General features: G+C 38.1%; 2 protein-coding genes across 6 annotated transcripts in view; one reads left to right on the top strand and one right to left on the bottom strand.

The window, feature by feature from the left end:
• Window positions 1-21539, bottom strand: part of LOC105212942 (anion exchange protein 3) — a 33859-nt gene extending 12320 nt beyond the window's left edge. The window contains exons 1-3 of one of the 5 annotated variants that reach the window (XM_029040830.2): window positions 21379-21519; window positions 10166-10371; window positions 8608-8921 (exon numbers count right to left, since the gene is read on the bottom strand). In XM_029040830.2, the coding sequence (XP_028896663.2) occupies window positions 8608-8682 (75 nt within the window). In that variant the 5' untranslated portion in view covers window positions 8683-8921; window positions 10166-10371; window positions 21379-21519. Of the gene's footprint in view, window positions 1-8607; window positions 8922-10165; window positions 10805-21378 lie in introns of those variants that run through there. The other 4 variants (XM_029040829.2, XM_011185338.3, XM_029040835.2 and 1 more) reach the window with 4 other exon arrangements.
• The window catches only part of LOC105212939 (uncharacterized), a 113810-nt gene that overhangs the window by 2886 nt on the left and 85010 nt on the right, over window positions 1-25914 (top strand). The window lies entirely within an intron of this gene.

The raw sequence follows: 25914 nt of genomic DNA, 5'->3' as shown, positions 1-25914 counted from the left end.
TTCGTTGATCTGCATTGCTTGTCTGTTGTAAGGGGAGACCTCATTTTCGTTCGCTTTCCTGATAGTCATATTTCTTAGTCATATTAATTAGGCTCATTATAGTTAAGGAGCATTAGGTTACATTAAGGTTCTTATGGAAATACTAAATGTGAAAGAGGTGTATGTTTCCACCTTCTTAAGTGTCTCCACGACGAACTCACTTACATTTCCAAATATTTCGGCTTCCAACACCGATTCTGGTTTGTATATTTCGTTGTTTGCAGTATTTATAGTTTTTGTTGTTCGTTTGTTCTTTCATTTCTCATATTTGTCTATATTTTTGAACGAATGAACTTATACACACACACAATTTGTATTTATTTTATTGCTTTCTATTTGGCATATAAAGTTATCCAATGCTTATTGAAGGTCTCTGAAATTGTGTGTGTCATATCCTCCCAGCGTAAGAGTATATACCGAAGGGCAGTTTGCGGCTGAGACCGTGACCGTCGGTGGACTGGCTAGCCGTCAAGTGGGCTGCTTGGTTGAGACGTGCCAAGGCGCACAGTTGTCTCTTAGGCCATTCTGAGAGTGTGAGTCTCCAGTATCTTCATGTTAGCTTTGAAAAAGTTATCTTTCACAAATATATATTTTCACCATCACACATATGTATACGCGCATGAATGTTTTTGAGTTTTAGTAATTACATAATTATAGATTTCGTGCTTGCGATATGTTTGTTTAATGTTAAGGACCTGAACGTGGCGTTAAGTTTATGAGTTTTATTTATGAAGTTGTTCATCTGCAAGTATTTATATCTCACATTTACGTTATCAATATCACCGCTAGGGTCCAAATATAGGGGAAGTAAAGCGAGGCGGGAATTGGTCGATTTAAGTTGTTGTACGATTACAAGCCCTTATTATGTCTTGTTTATGTCAACGTAAAGAACTTCATCGTAAACTTCTTCACCGTTATGGAACTTTTCTTTAACTTCTCTACAGTTTTCGTCTTTACTTCCTCTATATTTCATACAAAATGTTACAGTATCGGAACTTGTGGTGAATTCGGGCTCATACACATATCTTCCTGGTTTTAATTTATAGGTCACTTTTTCGCTCACAGCACAAGGGCGAAGGTGATCTGGGAATCACATATTTAGGCTTTCTCTATTCACCATTAAATAATTGTATTTATCATTCACCACAAAATTTTATTGAAGAAATTACATTATTCCACATTTAATAAGGGATTAACTAGTATAATTATATTTTTTACAATATTTCATTAGTATCCATTGAAATTTTTCTTCACATCACATTCAGACGTGCAAATAAGCACTTCACTATACACATTTGTATGCAGCATTTTCAAGGGCACTGTTAAATATCGAAAATGAAAAGGACACCCACTTTTGAGTTAAGCGTGCCATTAGCACACTATTAAATTTATAATATAATCATCTTTGGCGCCTCCAACAGACGCTGTAATCAAGCACTTTTGTGCCAGGCGTGTCGCTGCCACCCAGTGATTACACAATCATCAACAGGGCTTCACACATTATCCGCTCTTTAATGTGTTCCATGAACTAAGGGTTTGTGTGTATTAGTGCACGCTTGGTTTTTTCTTTTTGAACGGTTCCTTATGGTTTTATCGTCAGACCGCCACACATTAGCATCTCGCTGAGGGCCACACTCGAATCCGATATTTATAACTGTGCGCTACACTTTTGGGCAAACGAGCTCGGCATGGACACACTCACACTTTGCATTGTTTTTGGCTTTTTACCTTACACACAGCCAGGCAGAGATGCCTCGAAGGACCTTCAATGGTTTACACTACGTCACAGTCGAGCATCTCTTTGACATTCAACGTTTAGTTTACATAACTTAACGCTACGCACAGGAAGCGCAGAATGCGAAAGCCATAAATCACAAAAAGTTCACTTTTAAGCGTTTTAACTGCAAGTAAGCAATACAAATTGACACCTCGCACAGCAAATTCGATTAGCACTTCCACGTCAAGACGATGTACCGTTACAGGGGGAATGTTAGAGTTTGTCGAGCACTTCCACCTGCACTACATACGGCCGCACCGTCATCCGCATCGACATGTGTCAAATTTCAATGTCAAATAACAAATTCAATTGCAACGCCAACTTTCGATGCTGTCGTGCGGTTATTTATGCGTTGCCTTTGTCGTTTGACTATCGAAAGAAGCCACTTAAGCGGTTGCGAGTATTCACCGCCGACGTCGCTTGTGTCGGGCTGCCGCTCCGCAGGAACGCACTGACAGTAATGGCCCGAAACAGCGAGCTTCAGAAGCGTTCAGCGCCAGTGTCAGGACAAGCCGTTTAACGCACTGCTGTCTGCCGTCGTCGATGTGTGCGTGCGCTCCCCAAGATAAGAGACATACGTGAAATGCCTTTGTTAGCAGAGTGTGCGAGTACATTTAGCTTGACTGTTATGTGTTTTTGTCTGTTTTCCCACCGACGGACGCTGTTCGCTGCGCACACTCACTGGGCGAGCCGCGCGGAATCACGGCTTGCTCTGGGCATTTCGGGGTGGCCTGTTGGTGCCGCGTCGCTTCTGCAAGACAACAGCTGTTTGCATGCAGCACAATTGTGAGAGCCGCAGCTGTGCCAGGGCACTCAGCAGAACCACATAGGTGACCAGTTTAAAAAATTGCTGAGGAAATACTTTCAGCTGTTAATCAGACGCAAATACTTAGTGAGGTCATAGCTGACTTGTTTTGAATTCAATTGTCCATTTGACACTATTTTGGTATAAATTTCTAATAGCTGGTATATATTAGGGAGGAAATTCCAAATTATACGCTGTTTTTGTTTTTGTAGAGCGCCTGGTCACCTTATTTCTGCAAAGAAACTTGTTGACGTAATAGCTGTGCCCCATTTCAATGCCATCAAAGAGCGCTCATTGTGACAGATGAACAAAATATATAAGCTACCAAATCCAGTTGCCAAAAAATTGCTTCTTCTGCGGATTTCTTAGAGTTTCCTGGTTCCGTTTATACCGCATATTTCTCCCTTGCCGCAGCATTTCCCTTCACATGTTCGATTTAAAGCAAACGCGGGAAAATCTGTAACTCTCTCACCCTCGCGAACCGTAATGTGTGCCACCAATTCTCGCATCTTTACGAATGTTGCTCATACGCCCTGTTGGTTCGGCCACCAACAGGTGGAATGGTGTAAATGACATACGTTTAGCATTAATATTTTATCACTGCATGTCTCTCTCTACACTTCCGGTGTTAGCGGCTTAACTACAACAATAACGCCAACAGTGAGAGTTAACACCCATTGCCTAACTGGTTCTTATTACAAGCCAGCTGAGCCACTGAGCGGCTGAATAGATGTGAGCGAAGCTTGGCGAGCACATGGCTTTGCGATTCGCATTGCAGGGCATAGTACTTACTGGCGGGGCTACTCGTTGGCTGCTCAGCTGGCGCTTAAGTTCGCTTATGAGCTCGGTCAAGGCCAATCAAGGCCACATAAGTGGTTCTGCAGACACGCACACACATGTGAATATCTATTTGAGCTTCCCTGTGCATTCACGGGTGGCTAACGCGCTGTTTTGTGTCGGATAAGACCTTTGCAGATAGATAGTGAATATACAAACAACCCGCTGGTGTAAGCGCTTTTATGTTGAAAAAGCTGCGTTTATTTTTAGTTGATTCTGATTAGGGCCCACAGGCATGCATACACCCCTGGGTGGGCAGATGCGGTGGTTTGAACACATTTTTTATTTCCTCTATTGATATTTATTAGACATACTTTTGTTTCCTCGCATACATTTAATGGCTTTTATATCGAAAGTTTGTCAGAGTTAACTATACTCATACTGATATAGTACATTTACGCAACTATGTTTTCCCCTTCACAAATGCATACCTTATTCAAGTACACACTGTCCTAAACCATAATTATCACATAATATTTTTTCAATTCAAAGAATATGTTTTAAGCCAAACATTAATTCTTGACACGTCTCAGCAGGCACGTGTGGTCCCTTGGGATCTACACCCAAACACAATTACACTTATCATATATACATAAGCAAGTGTTGCTAATCTCTTTTAGTAATCCCCTTTGAGTTGAGCTTGGGGCATCTATTAAGAGAGCTGTGTATTTAACTCTGAAGTAAAGTTATGTTTAAGGAATTAGGGTGACCAACACTTACAGCATAATCGGCGAAGGTCATTTGGTTTCTCTTGTGTTCTTTAATATATTAAAGCATGGGCTCAAATTATATTAGAGCGTTCTCTTTCAAAAAGAAAGAAGAAAATTCATATTCCTGAATATTAGTTCACTATGATTCGATTTTACACATATGTCTGAATAACAACTCATCGTGAAAGCAGCACCACTGACAACAAGCGTTCAACAAATAATGCTCAGATACATACTCCAGCGATGGCGTGTTCATTTCAATAACAATAACGCAGACAGACAGTGAGTTATTGGCTTGCCTGTTGCTCGATCTGCTTGTATCATATTTCATATTTCACGCCTTCTCGGTTAGTTTAGTCGCGTTGTGAGTGGGATACAATAAATAAAACACGAAAATAGAAGCAACACGTAATGAGTTTTCCGAACAAATAGCTGACCACTGGATGAGTTCATATACAATTGAAGGGAAGAAACAATGAAAATGTATTTTTTATTTATCACTTCCCGGGTATTTTTAGTAATCAATGCAGCTATATTTAGACAACCTAGAGACAACTATTTACTAAAATCTAGCCGAATTTGACTTCGGTTTGTTATTTAAAGCTTTAAATATTTATTTTTTCGGAATCATTCACCTAAATATTTTATTCGTTGTGTCTTGCATGTGCTGTTATATGAACCGCAAGACAACAGATGCCTGCACAATATTCACCTGACAGGTGGAATGACACAAGCCAGATGTCCCTCAATCAAATTAATTAAACTCGCACTTTTGTTGAAGCAAGTGCTATGAAATTACGGTCAACAATAAGAAGACGAAAGTGTTAAGCGAAACTTCAGGAAATTCAGAAGAATTAAGCTGAACAAATAATTTCACTTGTTGTGATATTTTGTTGATACCTTAGATATGTATGTTTATGGATAACAGTTATATATCCACACGACTTTTGCGAAAATGCTATATGCCGCTTTAAACTCATCTTTCTACAGAGAACATCAATAACATTTTTTGAATTACCACAAGATCCCATACCAGATCTGCGTGGTATATAATAGAAATGTATGGCTTTCCGACTTTTTCTCACAAATTGAGAACTTCATGTAAGATCGCACAAAAAGAGAAGGAAGAAAAGCAACAACTGGTACAATTTTTCAAATATATCAAACACTAAGACTAACACACATATATCCGACCTTGTCAGCTGAATGATGATAACGGTTCCGTATAAAGCATAAATGCTAATTTGGAAATTGTGAAGTGTGTGAAATGTGTGAAGCCCACAAAAAGTTGGCGCGCGTTATAAAGTGTAGGCTCGGGCGTTATCAAAATTCACACTCACACACGCTCGCATATTCCAGCTTGTGTGTGAAGCCCCAAGCACGTGCAATGCATAAATTATTCATCTACTTATCGCTCGGTTTGTTGGCTTGCCGATTTGGCGAAGGTGTTATAATAAAATTCGCATTTGCGGTGCAAATACGTGATTTTGATTGGACTCTACGCCCATGTACGGGGTGTACACGTCACGGCGGACGCCTTGTCACTCATAATCAATGGTAATTATCCGAAAATGCTTGAAGCGCATGTTTTTCCGTTTTTGCTTTTGTTTATTCACATTTTTTTTAGTGTTGTTTATGTATACCTTATCTATTCACAGGGGTTCCTTAGCCTCAAGCATTCACTGGTATTAATTACTGTTAGTGCTCGTGCTCGCCTATTGGATTGCATGTGGACACACATGTTTTATAAGCGTATTTATGTAAGCAAGAGCGTTTTTGAAAAGTCAACGGCTTGCAGTGTCCATTTGCAGCGGCCGCCCACTCACACAGAGCCACAAGTGCACGAGCGCTCACAAGTGTGAGATCATCCCTTAACGTCAGCTCCGCTCGTGCTGGTGCAGTCAACAGTTGGTCGATAATCATTTTTGGCTCGAGTGCAAGCTCGTCAACCAAAGCGTTGGCATTGACCTTGACCACGAATATTGATTTCTCGTTGACTTCTTTTACACGTGTTTTTGTTGTATTCTTCATAGTTGTTGTTGTTGTTGTTGTTGTTGTTATTCGTTTGTGTTATTGCTCGCTTTTGCTTGCACCAGCGATGCAATGACTCGCGACAGGGCAACTGCTTGCACCTTCTCGGCTGGCTGGGGGTGTTACTGATAGGGCCTGACGCAAAGGTCAGAGGTCGCTGGCAACGGATCGAAAGGTATTTGAACAGAGCCTATAGACACGTGTATAAATAATTATAAAGTATTTTAATTTGCGGAATCGGCGACTTATGTCGATTTGTATTTGGCTTCAATACTTGATTTTATTGCGGCACCATGGGGCTAGTACCGTCGCGGTAATATGAACACAATTAAACAATATCAAAAATAATAATGAAGTCAATAAAATTAGAACTCACTTCTCCCTTTATTGCCGTGGTTCAAAAGAATTTCACACGATAATTGAATTACCAACACTTTTTACCGTTAGGCTAATGGTGAGCAATTTGTTACGCACCAAAATTAGCGCTATTTTCCCTGAAAGCGCACCGGTTTACTAGAAGTGCAATTCTTTTGCTACATTTATTGCCGTATTTATTACCGTTATGCGCTCGGTTATATATCAAATAGCGCTCGACTCTTCTAAATGCATTTCAGGTTTGTCTTTAGACCTCATTCACATATGTAAATCGTACATAATGTAAACAAGTTAACAGAAAACGGCTGAATGCACAAGCTTTTTCTCAACTCTGAAATGCAATAACAGCAGCTTTAACCTACATACGTAGATTGCCTGCAGCTTCAATGTTGCGAAGCTCGTTGACGTCACTGCCTCAGAAGAAACGTATTTTGAGAAGGGTTTATGCCAACTAAAGCAGAATGAACTTGAACGAGATGTTTTCGAATAACAACTAAAAAACGAGAAAAGAGGACAGTGGCTAATGAAAGAACACCGAGTGCTCAATAACATATCTTCAAACTCTTTCATCACAGTCAGTTGGTATTACACTCCCCCAGATACGTGTTAGCAAATTAAAAAATCAATATTTTTAAATCGCTTATCAATCTATCTTTGCTGCGTCACAGTTGTGGTTTTCTTTGCTGCGGATATTGAAGTTTGCCTCACATAAGCCAGTTCAATTAGCTAATTGGAAATAGCGAACTAATTAGAGCACCCAAAGTTCTAGTATTTTTAGTAACGGTTATCAGATAACCACTTCATTGGATTTACTAAAAGGCTTATCACTTCAGCAAATATTTACCGGAGAAGTCGCTTGCTCTCGTATCAATCATCATTCAACAAATTATTCGCAAGTGCTATTTACTAATTTAATTAAAATCGTGAGATAAGTAGTTTTTTGGGAGAATTTATCACCATTCTTTAAATAACTACGAGCAAAACATTCTCGTACAAACGACGTACAAAAGCAAAATACTATAAAACTGCAAAACGTAGATCGGTGGTAAGAAACTTTTGACTGAACGGAATTATTGGGAGAATTTAATAAAAGGAAAGTTGCGATTCGAACAAACAACTGTCTTAAATCAAATAAACCGGCATAATCACATATGATTACATTATGGGTACCATTTCAAATACTCCATAAGAGTTTAACTGGCTAACAGCAAGCCAGCGATCAAGCGAAAGAGAGAAGATGCAAAGCGCAGGTGGTGGAAAAATTACGAATCGAACACGAACTTTTGCTGTTATGTGGTAAATATCCATATTGCATTATTTATTTATAGAAAACTCTATATTATTTACGGCAATGATAGCTTGAAATAAAAGTAAAATTTCTGATGTTTGCACTTGTTGTAATAATATTAGGTAATTGTTGTTTATTGCAGGTGTAAACAAGATTGCATTTCAAACGAAGGGAGTGAGTGTATGAAGGAGGCTCTAGTGAGCAATAGGTATTTGATACGACAGTATTCTTTATATTTGAAGAAATTACTTCAGAGCGGATTTGAGTGGCGAGAAACGAGGCACAATTCGCCATAAAGTAATTTACCTCCACCAGAGCAATCAGAAACGTGACAGCGCCAATTGAAATTGTAAAACATTTTTTTATTTCGAATATAAAATTATTTATTCCACTGCGGCTTTCCTGAATTATGTATATTGTGAAAACTTCCCGCAAAACGTTAAATGAGGTAATTCATTCCTACAGGGGCTGCTTGATTGTGAGCAACACTTTCTTCTGCTTGAATGCTCATTACACATTTGATCATTAGCGTTTTGATGGAGCTTCAAATTTTAATTTATTAATTACCGAATGGCTGCAGGCAAATCATGTGATAAAATGAAACTGGAAGCTACTGTGTACGTGATCATTAATGCGCTTGTGGACTCTCTGTCTTCGTGAGGTTAATTATTAACTTTAGTGTGGGTTTGTTTATATATGTACTTATGTTATAATAAATTTTGAGATGATCTACTTTGAAACTCACCTTCTTTGTGTTGAAGCCCAGGAAGGACAATTTTCGCACGTTGTCACGTGGTCCGCTTGGTCCGCTGAAACTCATTTTGCCACTGCACAGTCGCGGGCCACTTTTGATGTTGATTGTGTAAAACAATAAATAATAATAACAAAAACAACAAACTAAAAGAATCTAACAAACGCGTTTCCTTTTCACAAATTTCAATTCCTCGTATTATTTTTCGTTTTTTGTTCCTCAGTTTATGGTACTACAACAGACTTCCAAAACTCGTCTTTGAACAGTCTCGGCATTCGGGCTTTTATTAATTTCCTCAGCTGGCCCAACTGCAACGAAAAGAGTGATATTTGCTTTAAAAATTGGCCGCTATCAATAAATTATGAGGAGTATATGGAGGAAATAGGCTCGTTTGGATAATTGGACAGTTATAAAAATTTAATAATTGTTTGATGGTTATTGTCAAGGAGTGTTTACAAAGGCAATTACACACTTTCGTGTTCTTCTCCCTTTATAGAAGCAATAGCGCGTGTTATGGACCTATTACGGAACTGTCTCGTGTGCTTTCTTACTCTCTACCATATTACTTAATTACTCAACACAAGTACTCAATTGGGGATATTCAAATGACTGGGATGGGAACTCAATATCACATTAGTGGAACCGAACATAATACCGGTGAAGTTTACACACTTGTTCACAAAAATATGGTTGCAATTATTTAGTAGTAATAAACCGTTTCGAAACGAAGACAGTGCATCACGCGACGCGCAACTCGTCTCCGAGTTCGAAGATTGTGATCATCGGTGCTGATCTAACGCATCTGGGCATCGCTACCCAATCATTCACACACCAATTTATATTGTGACAAACCTCTAATGACACCAAATACTATGTGCAAATGAAACACCCTCTTTGTCTACAATTTTACGAGTGTTTGCATTCTATTTTTATGCTTTTATGATTGCCTTAATTAAGCGTCTGATACATTGGGTAAACATATGACGACATATCGCACTATATCTAAAATGAATAGCTTTCAATTTATCGTTTGAAAAAAGTTCCACTGCTTTTCACACCACAGTTATAAAAATGATGACGATCATAAAATATATTTTTTTTTTGATTGTTTTGAAGAGATTTCATGGTAAAATAACATCAATAGTGGAAGAAAATAAAGCTGTAAATAATTGTTATTTTCTCTGAGGAAAGGAATTCATTGTGTTTGTTCAGGTTTAAATTATAGGCCTGTAAATATGAGGAGCTAAGAATGAATATATTTGACAGGTTGACTCGGAGTAATTCCCGATAGAACAAAAAACCGGCTTAACTAGCGTTTAATTTTAGATAAAAGGAACCTTTGCAGAGACAATGAGCTCGTCACCATCTTCTGCACAAGTATGGGTGTTGAAATGGGTGTATGCTATTTGATCGAAAGTGCCAAGTTCCCAGTAAATTAAACAAATTTTATGATTACATAAAACGTCCGTCCCCAAGGCAGTGTTGATATTTAAAATGCAAAAGTCTTATGAATTAATAATTGCAGCATTGGCGCGATGCAACTTGTACTCACTTCTCTTTCGATAAGCCCACAAATAAAATAAATTTTTCAGAGAATTTTATGTGAACAGTTTCATGTGTTCTTCCTGGTGAGGCGTTGAACACTTGGCACAAACGAATTATTTATCACTGTTTATTGATCTTTGCCCTAACAACACACGCATTTGGATGTTTCTTGTTGTTTTTGCTCCGGCTGCACTCAATGGCAGGACACTACGGCTGCAATGCACGACAGAAATGGAAATTTTTTGATTAGCTACCGCGCAACTAGCGGTGAACGCCTGTTGAACGCTTTTTAAATATTTGAAGTTATTCTCGTAGATAAGACACTCGCGCCAGGACACCTGCAATGTCGCGTGGAAGGTAAATCAAAAACACCGTTTATTCGAAATCACGCACGCGGAAAATGCGAGCATAAATTACCGGCGAGAACTGGACACCAATAGGCGGTGACGGGCAATTAGGCACTTCACGAATGTATTTGCTGTGAAAAATGTCAATACTGACAGCGAGGGAAACGACACGAAAACACGTCCGTCCGGTAATGCACGGCTCAAACAACAGACAACAAGTCGCAGCGAGCCGATCGATCGAACCGCTGTAATAAACGAATGCCTGCGTTGTGAACTTGTTGCGGGTGCTTTCTCGCCTTTTCACTTATTTATGGGCAAGACTGACAGCTTCGGCAGCGCGGCCGCGGCACAAACGCTACGAGCAGAGCTGCAAGGGTGCCTTCTTTTAGGCGATAAGCAGCGCAGCGGCGTCGAAACTGACGGTGGTTTTATCGTCACACGTCACGCCTGTGGGAACAAATATCACATCTTAACCCTTCTGTGACGAAGTGCGGGTGATAAGAATGAAAGTGAATTTTGCTAATAGCCTTTTTGGCGACAGGTCCATTAGTGCTTGTCAAAATGTGCTCTCTCTTGAAAGATGTTTTCACGAGCAAGTAAGTGACTCTGTTGAATGGGAAATATTTCACTCTTCTCTAAATGACAAGAACATCTGTCTATAATTGGCATAGTGACGCTGAGCTACGTTGGAATACGGATAGATGGGGAATCAATTTGCAAAGCAATAATATGTATAATTAAAATAATGTTTACGGTTGAGCAATCAATTTGTTGTTTTAGGGTTAATATCAATAAATGACAGAATTAATAAAAAATGAAAAACATACTCATCCACATACAATTTAGATCGAACAGATATGTGTGGAGTGTTTTTGAGTTGGTGATAAAGAACTAATCATAATTAAAATTATGATGAGAAATCTGAAATATTTATGACGACAGCAACCTTTCGGTGGCCTGTCGACAGATAAGGCCCACTTCATTTGATGGATCGAAGCGAATCAATATATCAACTCGTCAGGGGAGATTTTTTTTTTAAGTATGGACTAAGCATGTTTGCTCATTCGGACTTTAAAATCCTCTAAATTGCTTATTATTTATTCTATATGGTTACTTCATCCGCCTTCACGCACCATTAGACATATTGACTAGGTGTATACGTGATCATAATATTGTCTTATCAGTGCACTAGAAGTTCACTTAATTATTCCGATGTGGCAAACTCCCAATTGCTAAGCCCAAAACAATATAAACAGACTCGTTTGCACGCTAATTGAAATATTCGTATTTAATAACTCTTAAGTAGTCATGTCCATTTATAATTAATGGGGGTCTTCGCGTAGGTACACATGCCAGTTTTAATTAAATACCAAAGTGTAGTTCTCAAATTAGATTACCACCATACTGTTTGTTTACTTCCATCTTCCGAATTTCGCAGATATTTACTAAGGTTTTACGGCAATGCGTAAGTCATGTCATTAAGTCACATGCGACCGCCTTCGCCTAATTCTTCAACAATTATTTGTACAAAATATTGAAATTGTTTATTACTAGTTTTAATTTGCTACTTCCAAAGCATAACACGATAGTGCTTTCGGCAAAGGCATAAATGTGTGCTTACGTATATTGGTTGGAAGCGAATGAAGTCACGCGTGACCACCGAAAGACGTCAGCAGCGGCGCTGGTGTTGCACCGATAATCACATTAATTAGCGCAGAAGACTGAGCGTCGGCTAACTTCGGTGTTTCTCCAATATAAATGGTGCTGCCTGCCTCAAGTCTTCCCAACACAATGAGTATAAAGTGTGAACCTGAGTAGCTGTTTTAAGGAGATATTCAGGACTATATTTTCATGAAAAATAAAGTTCAAGGGTTTTGACTGTATAATTGCATGTACATATATGTATATAATTCACAGTCAATCGCAAATTTTATGGCACTCTAATTTGTTGATTTGCAATTATTTTGATTGCGGATTTTATGTGATACTTCCCCAGCCAATAATTAAAGGTGCGAATCATTTTGTTTTTCTTGAAGCGTGTCACAGACGTCAACGCCCACACAATAAAATCGGCATAATCAACAGTATTGCAGTAGATTGGCATGTGTGTGACCACATGACCCAGGTTTTGCACTCTTATGCTTTATAATATGTTTCTCGATAGTGGTATCTAATTTACTATGAGGCCCGACGGCGAAAAGAGAACATGGTTGTTTAAATCACGACCTTTATTGGAATGGGCCGGATCTAGCTAGTGAGTTGGAGACTTAACCATTCGCAGTTAAAGATAATGCCGTTGAGAACTCTTTACTACTTTATTCCTTGAGTACAATGAGTCTTAGTTTAAGTTTTCGCAAGGACTGTATTACATTACGGCTGAAAGAATCAAATCCACAGTGGGCTAATCGGATGTAATCGTAGACAAGGGCGTAGAGGCAGTCTGTCTTTGAACAAGAGGCTCACATATTAATATGGACGAAATTACATTCAGTCTTCGTGACATATTTTGCACCGAAGATATTTTGCACTTCGTGACATATTTTGGGAACGTGACGCTGAATGTATCTCTAATTCAAGAACACATTACATTTAATGTCATGAAATTTTGATCCCACATTCATTTGTGATTAAGCTCCCACTAATCGATTAGATGACACTTTATTAAAAGTTCCGTACCGCCTATTGGAGATGACGATTTATTTGTTACCCAACAAATCACGCATGCCACGATTCAATACAATACGTCATCGACTTGCTGGTATACATACAATTCCGTCTCACCTTTATACGCATATCCGTGTTTTTATATAAAATCATTTATACCGGTCTCAAGCGTCAATTAGGTGAATGAAACACAAGAACCAGTCATTTTCAAGTTGGTATTTAAAAAGTGTGTCAGAATCTTATAACCGGATTGGGTGCATTATCAGCTCTGCTTTAGAAGATGCAGAGTGGTGTTTTTGTTGTGCGTGTATTTATGCGATACTCCGCTGCACTCGATAGGCAGTCAGGTAGAACGTCTTTCCTCAGAGCCTGCGCAGTGTTTTCAAGTTCAATGTCGATGTATTTCTTTTTATTGAGAACAAGTTTAAATATCAACATTTTTGTGTATCCGCTTAGGCTTTGTGGTAAGCGTCTCCGATTAAAATTCTGGTCTTCGATCACACCATGCATCCCTGTTGGCTAAACCTCAAGTCAATTTATTATGTGGCATGTTTGTAATTTAAGTTAATATATTCAAACCGGCATATGTCTGCCTCTTTATTTATCCCACGTAACAAACACTCTACTAAATAACATTTGTGGAAGCTGTTGTCAAGTAGAGAAACGAGCAAAAACCCGTTCCTGCTGGGCTAATTAAATAATGTGAATGGTCCAAACTTAACAACGGCGAACGCCACATATAATTCACCACTCTTGGCAGCTAAGCTGTCATATCATGTGGGTTTATTGATATTTATAATATATGCTCGGATTTTAAAATAGATATTTGTAAACTTACAAAGACTCATATATACATGATTAGAAAATATCACTTTTATTGCCATTGTTGAGCACATTTGTATTTTATACTTTGAGGAACTGCAAATTCAGACAAACGCCAAAATACGACAAATCGTAAACAATTTACATACACGGTCTCATGGAGACCCAGTGCATGCAACCAAATTTAAATTCCTTCATTTTTGTGTGCCACCCCAGACAGAAAAGCAATTAAATTCACGCAAAACAAAATTTAACAGCGATCATTCCGAGTGATGAAGTAAATTCTAAATGCTTCAATGAGTATTATGAACTCACGCATTAGGGTGGTCCTCATCAATTTCGGATGTGAGGCGCCCTTTCACATTGGAATTTTGAAAGCAAAGCGTTTCCGATATCCAATAATATGCTTGCATATATTATATGTATAAATTAGTACTACGATGGGAATGCCAAGAATCTTTAGGAGCTAACGTCAGCTTGAATATTTTAATATAAATCAGATCAGCGAGAGGGAAAGCAAAACCAGTCCCAAAAGCATTACACAGCGTTAGTTGTGTCACAGCGTTAGTTGTTCCACAACAGTCTAATGGAAATCGCATTTCAAGGTTACACAAATATATGCTAAGCGATTGTTTTTTGGTGGAAATGCCTTGATCACAAAATAAATAAGTCGATTTCTAAAGCAAATATTGGCATAAACATAAAATATTAACATGATTACTACGAATTTACTATTTTCGTGCAAAACATTTCGATGCGTGGTTAGGTAGAGCTTACTCGCATATATCAAACTTTGAAGTGGAGAAACTCAATAAGTAAATATTTACGGTGGCCCCGCCATGGTAAAACCAGTGAACGCTTATCAAATATCCACAAAAGCATATGTCAATAATGCAATGCAATAAAATTACAGATAACGGTAATTAATGTCAACACAATAATTGAGTATGACTATGGAAGGTGTTGAAAGCTACATAAGTATAATAATTTATCGCTAAAGAATTGAAATTTGGCGCAAGTATATTTCGTGGACCAGCGTAACACAGTCTAAAGAAATATACGTATAAGTCTTGAGTACCTAGACAATGTGGATAATGCATTCGATAAATACCTGCGCTCTTACATCATTTTAATACAACAATTATATATCAATTACTATCAGAATATTTATTGTCAGCGAATGATAAATGAGAAATTGCTAAACCATAGACACATACAATGGCACAATAGCACACAAAAAAGTTAATGAAACTTTAATCATTGGATGTGATTAATTTACTAGAGAGCTTCGTGGAAAATCGAAATATTCTGATTAACTTTCAAATCCCAAAGCTTAAATCCGACATTAAAATCGACATGGAAACTTTGTAATCGGGAGAGCAGGGTAAGGATCTGGTACCTATGCGTTCCTAATTACTATGGAAGTGTGCGGCCTTTGTGACTGTTTAATAATAATAAAAAGTTGCTTGCAAGATACTCTAAAGTGAAGTTGATGCAATTATTCGGTGGCAAAAATCAGCAAGCAACACCTCAATAACCGCCTACACACTTACACCTGCGGGAGATACAGGCAATTGCAATAACTGTAAGAAATTGCAATTTATGAAATTGTTGACCTAGAAAAAGAACAAGACGTGAGCACAACATTTCTAATTATTCGCCTTCAATATCACAAAGTACACACTCATGCACAGAAAATGCTTTCCAATTCTCGTAATCGTAAGCAGTGAATATACACAGAAGCACATACATGTGCAAAGCCTCCCTGCTTCTGCATTCGCCTGAGACAAAAAATACGAAAACAAGCAACAGCTGATCACATGATGTGGAATTAAACGCCACATTCATTTGTTCCGTTGTGTTATTGCAACTGTTAAAAGTCATTAAATGCCGTCACCAGTTCTCCTTTTGCTCGAAAACCACTTTGCTAAATAAGTGGACTTTCGCACCGACATACCCGACATACATACATACATACGCGTTCGGATCTGATTTAAATATGGTGCGTACACACACACACCGACGCAACCGCTGTTCCGCTTGCCGCAGCAGCTACTTCCGCCGCACGTGATGCTGTCACCTCGTTCGCTCATTTGGAGATCGGGAGCGCTTTGTTCGGATTGTTTAACGTAATCCAGTTATGTCAGCGTTTTGACAGCTCCACTCATAAATCATACGGCACATACGAACGCAAATATCGTTATCCACGTGATTTCAAGAGCCAAATTCGGCTTGTGGATGATGAAGAGCAGTCACAAATACTTGGAGAATCAGCTAAATTGGAGAAGGCATACGATTTAATTACGAGTAAATGCTCTTACGTAAGACTTACAGCATGGAATTCGGATTATATATAAACATAAGTATGTATGTTCGTTGTTTGTGTGAAATCCCCTTTCGTATTTGTGATAATGTTTATTGAGCTTTAACATGACACTTAAACCGCAGTGCATTTGGAAGACATGGATATCTTACTTGTATGTATGGGTGCCCAGGTGATATCCCATATCAAACATATCAACTTGCGCTCGCAGAACTGCATTTGAGCTGCAAAGCTGTTAGCAAACTATTATTAGATTACATTAAAAATATAATTTCTAGTAATTTAACTGGAGGAAACCATTTCAACAGTGTTGAGAACAAGCTCGAATATTTATGCAAGTGCGTTACGTTTGCCAATCCAAGCACCTATTTGAAATCATTATTCTTTAGTGATGTGTTCACCTTCACAAAACACCATTTCGAATTGGTTGTATGACTACTGATGTATCCGTATTCCCTTGCATCTCCTTTAAGAATGTACAAACCGTTAGCCTCTAGACTCATTTTTTCGAAGCAGCTTCTGAATGAGTTATGGTGCACTACGAGCTTGAATTAACAATTCTTTTGGTACCTCTAGCTTTCGAAGTAATCCCAAGAACAATTCGAATATATGGTGTATCATTTCGTTTTTGTTTAATAATTTTCACGCCTCAGTCTAAGTAAATTTGTTTTCAAATTGTATCCAGACCGATCGCCACTTGTAAAACTCAGAACTGCTTCGCAAAAAAATTACACTTTTTTCTACGGAGCTATGGTTTTGTCGCGGTTTGTAGACCCAAATTAAAGAGTTTTTAGACACTGGTTTAATAATAGTGAGTTTCTATTTATATTTTTGACAAGCGAACAACAAACTATTAACAAACAACAAGTAGTTAGCCGTTGTCAAGTTTCACGATTTATCACAATTTTACTCATTCATTTATCAGCTTTAAATTATTGATTTGTTAGACGTAGTTGTCATCAATTAATTTCAATTATTTATTTTTTCTTCAGTTTTTTGCTCTCCTTACACTAACTGTTAGATGACATAAATGCCCTGTTGGAAAACCCTCAAGCACCTTTGGTTGATAATGCGTCAATATGTACGAATAACCATCAGAAAGATAATGTCCACTTTGAGGTTAGCAAATGCTGTTAAAACCGTTTTGATTTTGGACCGAATTGCTAAGCATAATGTTCCCCAACAACGGACGGCGCGTTGCTCTCCAGCGCAGCAGGTCAGACTTTCCTACAGGGTGCATATGAAAGCGCTCATGGAATTGAGTTCGGTAGACTCACGCTTGTTGGGGTTTGTATGTGCGTTTGTATGTGGTCCAAACACCGAGTACAATTGCTTGGCCATCGACGTTGTCACTTTGTCGCCGCCGTCGCATATTGCGTGTGCGTTTCAATTGAAATTGAAATTAACTTCAATAATGGGACTGTGCAAAGAATGAGTAAAATTATACACACATTGTGTACTACAACAACTGTGAAAATGTTTATTTATGGGTATGTGGGTAAAATTCCGATAGTTTTCAAACAGTTTGACAGCTCAAAACTAACTCATTTGCGCTCGTGTTTTCATTTTCTTTGTATTTATTTGATATTTTTATTTATCGGCATTTTGATTTGCTGTTGTTTTTTATGTCATGTGTGCACGCCCGCAAGGTCACGTTTTGTATATTACTGTTATGCTATTTTTATCTGCAAAAGCGTTTCGTTTTCAGCGTTTGTTGTGACAAAAATGCTGACTCTCAGCTGAAAGCACTTACAGTCGCCAGTCGTAAAATTCATTAGCGAGTAAACACTTCGGTTTATTTCCAAATGAATTGTGCAACTATTCCTAATTTCATTGTAAGTGATTTATGACCCGCTCCAAGCACTTTGAAAAATATTACTAAATTACGACGACTATACTATATAGAGTATCTAGTATATATACATAATATCAAATAGTAATTAATATATGTATGTATATGGTGTTTAGATCTCTGGTTCTGGCCGACCGTTTCCTGCTTTTACTTAAAATGTATCTCGGTCCCTAAATTTTCTCAAGGAATTAACCACGTATTATAACGAAAATATGTTCTTCTTTAATAAAAACAATTTCAAAATCATTTTGTTTCTATGATCCTATACATGACTCCACAACTGGTGATTCCCATAAATATTTTTGTCATCTTTCAATAATTAATAGAATTGCACATTTACTAGGAATCTTGCGATAAACAATAAATGACTCAAGAGTACGTGATTCCGTATTGAAATAAGATTGTTGTTCAAACCAAAGTGGGCAGATATTTACTAGGGCATGTAAGAATGGTAAGCAATCGTTCCTGGTTCTAACTGGCACAATTCTGTCGGAAATGCATTAGTCTTATTCCTGGACTTTCTTTAAGGGGCAAAAATATCCGTGATGTGAAATAATGTATCAATAAATTGTTCTGTATTTGGTATAGATGATGTATTTATTTGTCTAGTATAATTTCAGACCGACGTCTTCTGTAAGAAACTGATATATTCACTCACTAGTTTGATGCTCTTAGAAAATGAACTAGGCGACATCGGCGAAAAATTCTGATATAAATCACAAAATTACTTGTTAGGACCTCCCTAATGCATACAAAATTGTACGTACTCTAGATACATACCAAAGATAATTATGTGAGTTCGAATGATATGAGATAAGGAAAACTGACTGTGTGTACTTGAGTACATAAGCGAAAGTGACTCACGTGCCCCTGGCCAACAATTATCAGTATTCATAGAAAGTAACAATAACAAATCTCTAATTAACCTTCTCGTTTATTTCGATTTTTAACACAAAATTTGATTTTTCCAAATTGTTCATCAACGCTTCACCGGCAACTGTACATATATTTTAACAAAACAGTACTAAACCCAAAATAAACATCATTACATTCATTATCAGCATCCTAAATACGTATGCACATACACAAATATTCGCTACTTTATAATTTATGAGAGTCAAAATTCGACGTATTTAAGTGAGTCTATTTAACGGGGTTGCACTGTAGCTGGGCTTCATTTTAAATAATTGCTGTTTTTATAACTTCAGCTTAATTTTATGCACACATGTTTTGCGTGTTGGCGGTTGAGGGCAGGATGCACGAAGCGCTGCCATGTTCGAAAAACGCAATGTGACATGGTTCGATGAGCACACAACCCACACTAGAGGACGGCCACCAAAGGCTGGACGGAGTCAAAAATATATGTGTGTGTATCAGCAATATTTAAAAACGAAGCCTCCGAGCAATGGGAATATTTAAGTGCGTATTTTTATGAGCTTCTAGTATACTCGTAAACACTATACCGTTAGAGTGCAGTAAGCGTTTGTGGCTAATTGATTTGTTTTCAGTTGCTTGTGATTTTCCTTGGCTTAGCATTTTTTGTTTTATTTTATGTAGTTTCTACGCCTGAATTTATAAAATGACTTAAACGAGCTTCAAAACGCGTTTTGATTGACCATGGGTGTTCCATTGATTTCATTAGCGCATTTCACTTTTACAAAGCCACTTACTACTCACTGTTTATGTGTTTATTATTTTTGTTTATAAGTTTATATGAAATGCACACGCACACACACACACGCGCGCGCATTTATTTCCAGCGTCATCGGCATTAATTCATGCAAACTGGGCTACAGAATGTATGGCCGCGCGGCAGAAACCGAAATTCGAGCACAATATAAACGAAATTCACGAGAAGAAATAATAAATAGCAGATATCGGAAACAGCAATGAAAACAAAAACAATGCGCCGCAAAACAAAAGCGAAATATAAGAGTAAACAAATTGGCAAAAAGGCATGGCGAAAACAGAGTGGTAACCAAGCAACTCGCCCCCAGAAGAGTCACCCAGGGACACATAATGACTGGTCTGTGTAAAATTAGGGTGGTCCGACTTATTCTAGAGCCAATATTTCGAAAATGTTTTCCGGGGCTAAGATTTGGGATCCTTAAAACCGGGGTCTAGGGCTTCGGTTAAGTTCTTGGTGTTTGTTGCAACATTCTTTTTAACACATTTAGAGACACTGTTTAAACTATAACAGACCAACAGTTCCTAAATTTTATCGCAACCGGGAAGTGACCTCAACCTCATCGAATGGTAGTCACGCACACAGTTCGCTCAGCTGCGCCTTCGCGCATATCAACGTCTGGTACACATATACATACATACGTGTATGGAAAGAATTTGGGCTGTCAGAAGTAGCACTGATATCATAAATAACAATATGCAAACAAGCTGGACTCAGTCATTTCAGTTTATGTGGAAATACATTTTTGAATGTCACACTTCATTTTTGTGAATTTTTGACGGCACATGTGTGTAGTATATTCCATAAGAATGTGTTCTGCAAAGAGCGCAATGTTGGAAACTCTTGCACTGCCATTCTCCGCTTCGTTTGGTTTTACCACTTCCAACCACGCTCACACACATATTCACTGGGTCATTCACTTCGAGTCGCACGTTTCGTTTGTTTTCTTCTTTTTCTTCGCATTGCCTCACACATGTTGCATGTCTAGGCGCTCGCCATTTCTCCAAGACAGCACAAAAACACAGTCGTAAAACAAAACAATGAAGCAATCTTCACAAAGGTGCGAACTTCTAGTACTACGACACTTAGTCACTGCTTGAGCCAATATCTCGCCCGGTTAGTCATTTAATCACTTCATCGTACAGCTCATTTGTAGCGCATAGCCGCGCTTCTGTCGTATCGGATTTCATTAACACACCGCCCCAAGAAAAACAAAAAGAACTATTGACGGGCTTATCGCCCCACTTCGCACACAATGGAGCGTATTCACTCACACACAAACAGAAGTATGTTTATGGATTCGTAAGAACTCTTGCAAGCGTTTAAAAGTCTCGCAATCATTCACTTTTCATACACGTTGTCAAAACTAACGGAGGTTCTAATGTCGCAATGTCTTCGCGAAACACTCGCACATTCGTAGATACATCAATATCTATGTATATGTACATATGTGGTGAATGATAGCACTTAATCGAGGGAATCGCGTTTATTTTTTAGGGAATTTATCAGCGAGCTTTGTACTCACGTTAACCGGAATTGAACGCACTTCGCGAGCCAACGTCTCGCACTGAAAAATGGTATGTGTGGATGTGTGCCTCGGTTGGTATGTAGCGTCGCGAAACTTGAACTTGTTGCCGCTTACACGTTTCTCACATCAATGATTTACTGTTGATTTTCGCAGCACGTTTTAACGTATAACAAATACACAAAGGCGGGCAACAAACACACAAACACAGAGTACTTGGCACACAAAAGCCGACACTCAGTTCGAGAAGCGGGCAAGCAGATTGAATGGCGTGGCGTGCTCATTTATTTGCTCACTTAGTCCGCTCGTAGTGTAGTAAGGCAGTAGTTTGTTTGCGGGATAAACGCTTGTTTCGCTTGGCTAGACGGTTTCCCAGAGTGACACACTCCATCCACTCACACTCACAAGCGCGCCTCAGCGTCTTATTTGCGGACTGTGTGACTTGATGACTGGGTTGCACAAACTGATCTCTTCAACGCCAGAAGGCACTGTGGCACTCAGAAGTGCGGCAACTGCAGCCTGCGCTTGTTGGTACCTGCCACACTTCTCCGTGTTGCATGAATGCACATCGCTGGGATGTGCCTCTTCGCGGCAGTTCATGTGCTGAACACATAGAAGACGACAAGCGACGAGCGACATCTGTCAAATATTAAAATACACGCGTTTTTATGGGCACAGATTTTTTGACAACAGCACGACTACGCGACAACAGGCTTGTAGTTGTCGTTGTCGCCAAATTAGAAATGTTTCTAATTTTGCCGACGACAATGGCAGCTGTAGAGCTGCCACTAACATGTGAAATGTAAAATTATTCAAAGTTCTCACAAGTATGACGTTATTTTGCCAGCAGAAACGTAAAATAGCTTTGATATATCATTTATAATAAGAATCGATTATTTAAAATAAATAAATCGACCATTTTTACATTTTTTGCGTAAATAATTTCACTTTAAACTAAATATGTAAATTTTATTGAAGTGAAAGATGTTAGTACGGTAACAATGAAATTGCTGTTTGATATGTCGCTGCCGTCTTCAAAATGTACAAGACGCTGGCTTCAAAGCGACATTTGTGATTAGCCGTCGCTACGTCGTGTTGTGTCGTCGTCTTTGTGTTCAGCACTTCATTAACGGCATGCTTCGCACATGCCTCGGCACAGTGTGTCGCAGACATATGTATACAAAAAACATAATAAATGTGTATGTTTTCTGTGTTTTTCGAATTCTTAGGTAAACGAGTGAGATTTTTACGACTTTAATCATGGTTTCCTCTTACGAGAATGAATTTAGTTTCTATTGCAATTTTTTTTTTTTTGTAAAATTTCGAATTTTATTTAATGTATTTCTGAAGATAAGACACTGTACTAAACTGGTTTTGTTTTTACTCTCTCGCTCTCTCTGTTAGCAATTCTATTGATTACATAGTAAAACTTGCCGGCTTGCTGACATTCTGACAACATGTTTCGCTGCTCGAATGAACATTATTGACTGCCACCACCAGCTGACTTGCTGACCGACGGACTTGACCTAGCACATAGTACCTAAGCGAATATGTGTGTTTGAACAATTGGGTATTAGAGACATATGTACATACATATATTCAGTACCTAAGTTGATGTGGTAAATACTCTGGCATTCTTTATATGAGAGAAAACACAGCAATTCTGAAACGAGCAGTCGCCTCAGAGCATAAAGTACATAAATACACATTGATGTTTGTTGCCACCACTTAATTTGCGAGAGAATGCTGTCTGTGGCGCAGACAGGTTTTCAAATGATTACTTCGGCAGTTTGGTGTGTACATATATATTGACACAGGTATACATTAATGGACTCGTCGATGGAAGTGGCGTTTGCCGCGTATAAATTCTACAGTATTTCTCGTCTAAACTCAACTTAGACAATGAAATTCCATTAAAGAAACTGACAAACATTTCGTGGAGTGTACGGCACCAAGGAGAAGTCATGAGATTTTTCTCTATTGGTCCAAAGGAAAAAATAATGATTTTATGAATACTCTACTCTTATACTATAGACAAATTACTTTTATATTTTAGACAAAAATTATTACTATTCCTTTGGTATTATTTATTTATAACCATTTACTTTTCAAACACTTAGAATACACGTGAAGCCTGAAGTGAAGATCGGTTTGTTCAATTTGAAAGTGTTTATATCCAGGTAGATCTGTACTAATCTTCGCTTGTATGTTGTACAACTATCCAGGTAATGCATAATAGCAAAGTATCTGTTATTCCGTCTATTGGCAAGTGTTTGTGAGCGGCAACAATAAAAAACAGCAATCAAGAGCGCTGTGCAAACTCCCATTACTCTCTGCTCTGCTTTTCGTAAATTTCGTGATACTTTCGATATTTTGATACTCAAGCCATTTCTTTGAAGAACAGCAATATATATTTAGATACATAATTACGTAGTTATTCCTCCATGGCGAACTTCGCCTCGATATTTGCCCTTACTCGTATATGACTTTATTGACTTTCAGAAGTTCTTTTCAATGCGTTGATCCAAGATATATTCTGTTTTGAGCAACATTTTATGTGTGCGATAATGGTCTCGGTATATTTTTACATACAAGTTCTGGGACATAAGGGAGACATAAGGCCATTGGGCCTCAGTAAGTCCATATCGGCTATATTGTATTAGGTGACAATCTTCTTGAAATGCCAAATATCAAAGTGAAATCAGATTGCTTTCGATATCCACATAAACATTTACAGCTACGAATGTGCGTGAGTATGTGTGCCCCAATATGTATGGGCCAGTGCTATTTCTCTGATATCAAAGCACTTAATAGTGTTCGACGTGAGTTGCGTGACATTTATGGCAGTGGCAGCACCCACAGAGTCATAATCACATTTCATCGAGCACTCTTCTTGCTTTGCTAATGAAAATTTATGGCAATCGATTTTTAATATTTCTAATTCAGAAACGATTAAATACTCAAGACGGCTGACGGCTGATGCCGCGAGTAAAGAAGGCGCTGAATAATAAAACACTCAAACAAATCAACAAATTGGCCAAATAGTTGACAGACTGGTTATCGAATGTAAGAATACGACACCACTTCAATTATATTTGTTTTTCTTTTTGCCTCAGTGCTTTCAGTCGTTTTTGGCATTACTTCTGAGTGTCGACTGTCGCTGATAAGAGCAGGTGTTGACACTGATAAGGAAGGCTGCGTGCTTACATATGTTCACTTACTTTCACGACTATTGAAGGCTTAACGCGCCACAGAGTTGTCTGAGTGCATGTGTGTTTGTTTATAAAGCTTAGTTCACATACAAATGAAGTTTGTTTGTATAAATATTAAAAGCAGCGAACTCACTGGCTTCATCAATCACAACGTGGCATTATGAATAATTACATATTTACCCTTTCCTAAATCCAAACGACTGAAAATATTAACAAACAATACACAAGCGAAAATCTACTTGATGGAAGATGTTTTTGGAGAGATTACCCAGATATCCATAATGTCAAAGGTTTCCGTTGCAGAGCCAACTTAAGTCAAAAATATTTCAAACTTGCACTCCCGAGTGAAAATTTATTAAATGATCTCGAGAAAGTTTAAAAAAATAAAAACGGGTAATGATGCAACATATATAATTAGAGCCTGAAAGGCTTCTCCTCTTGACAAAGGTATAGACAATGACTGTTATCTCTCAATGCCATGCTTGTTGAAATCGGCTTAATTCTCAACATCTCTCAAGATCTAAAATACAATAATTGAATAATATAGAACAATACTTTTATATTTTGAAAATCTTTCGATTTCTATTCGGAAAACATAGATAGGATTTATAAAGATTCGAGCAAGCATTATGAACGGGTTACTCAATGTTTAAGCTGAGAATATATTCAAAGAGTTTTCAAGGTTCAATTCCAAATAGACAACATGCAACATAACATGAATTAAAGTAGAAAAGATTTATTAAATTTCTAAAAAGAAATCTAAAATTTCAATACATTTGGTCTTTTTTGCTTTCAAATGAACCGGCGAAGCCTTAATTAGAATCAGCTGTCCGAAGTAAGCCATTCACTCAATAGTCGCGAAAAGTTTTCAAAATTTTCCACTCTAATTACATGTTTGACGTAAGGCATCAGACATATACGAATACAGTTCTTCGTAGACATTAAAGCGATTTATTTTTATTTTCCAGCGAAATTTTCACAAATTCATATGCCTCTGCTAATTGTGGAGAATGCAATTCACGCCACGAAATTAGATATCTCGAAGATTAACGAGCATTAATAGTGTAAAATGTCTTAATGCTTGACACGTTCAATTTCAACCAAATCATTATACGAAATATGTCCCGTCTTATTTAAGCGTCTGCCCGATTGTCGCCGACCTCTCTAACGATCCATTGTGTCGATCCACAAATTTGTTTATCAATCGGATTTTCGCGTTTTCGTGCTAATCAGTCCATAATAATGAGATAATTGCGATAAACGGCTCAGTTATGCCCGAAAGAATTTCAACTTTGCAACGAGCGCTGTCGAATCGTGCTGTAAA

Source organism: Zeugodacus cucurbitae, chromosome 4 (assembly GCF_028554725.1).
Source record: "Zeugodacus cucurbitae isolate PBARC_wt_2022May chromosome 4, idZeuCucr1.2, whole genome shotgun sequence".
In the NCBI taxonomy this organism is placed as follows: domain Eukaryota; kingdom Metazoa; phylum Arthropoda; class Insecta; order Diptera; family Tephritidae; genus Zeugodacus; species Zeugodacus cucurbitae.
The sequence above is the reverse complement of the archived record's forward strand: the minus strand, read 5'-3'. Positions and strand labels throughout refer to the sequence as shown.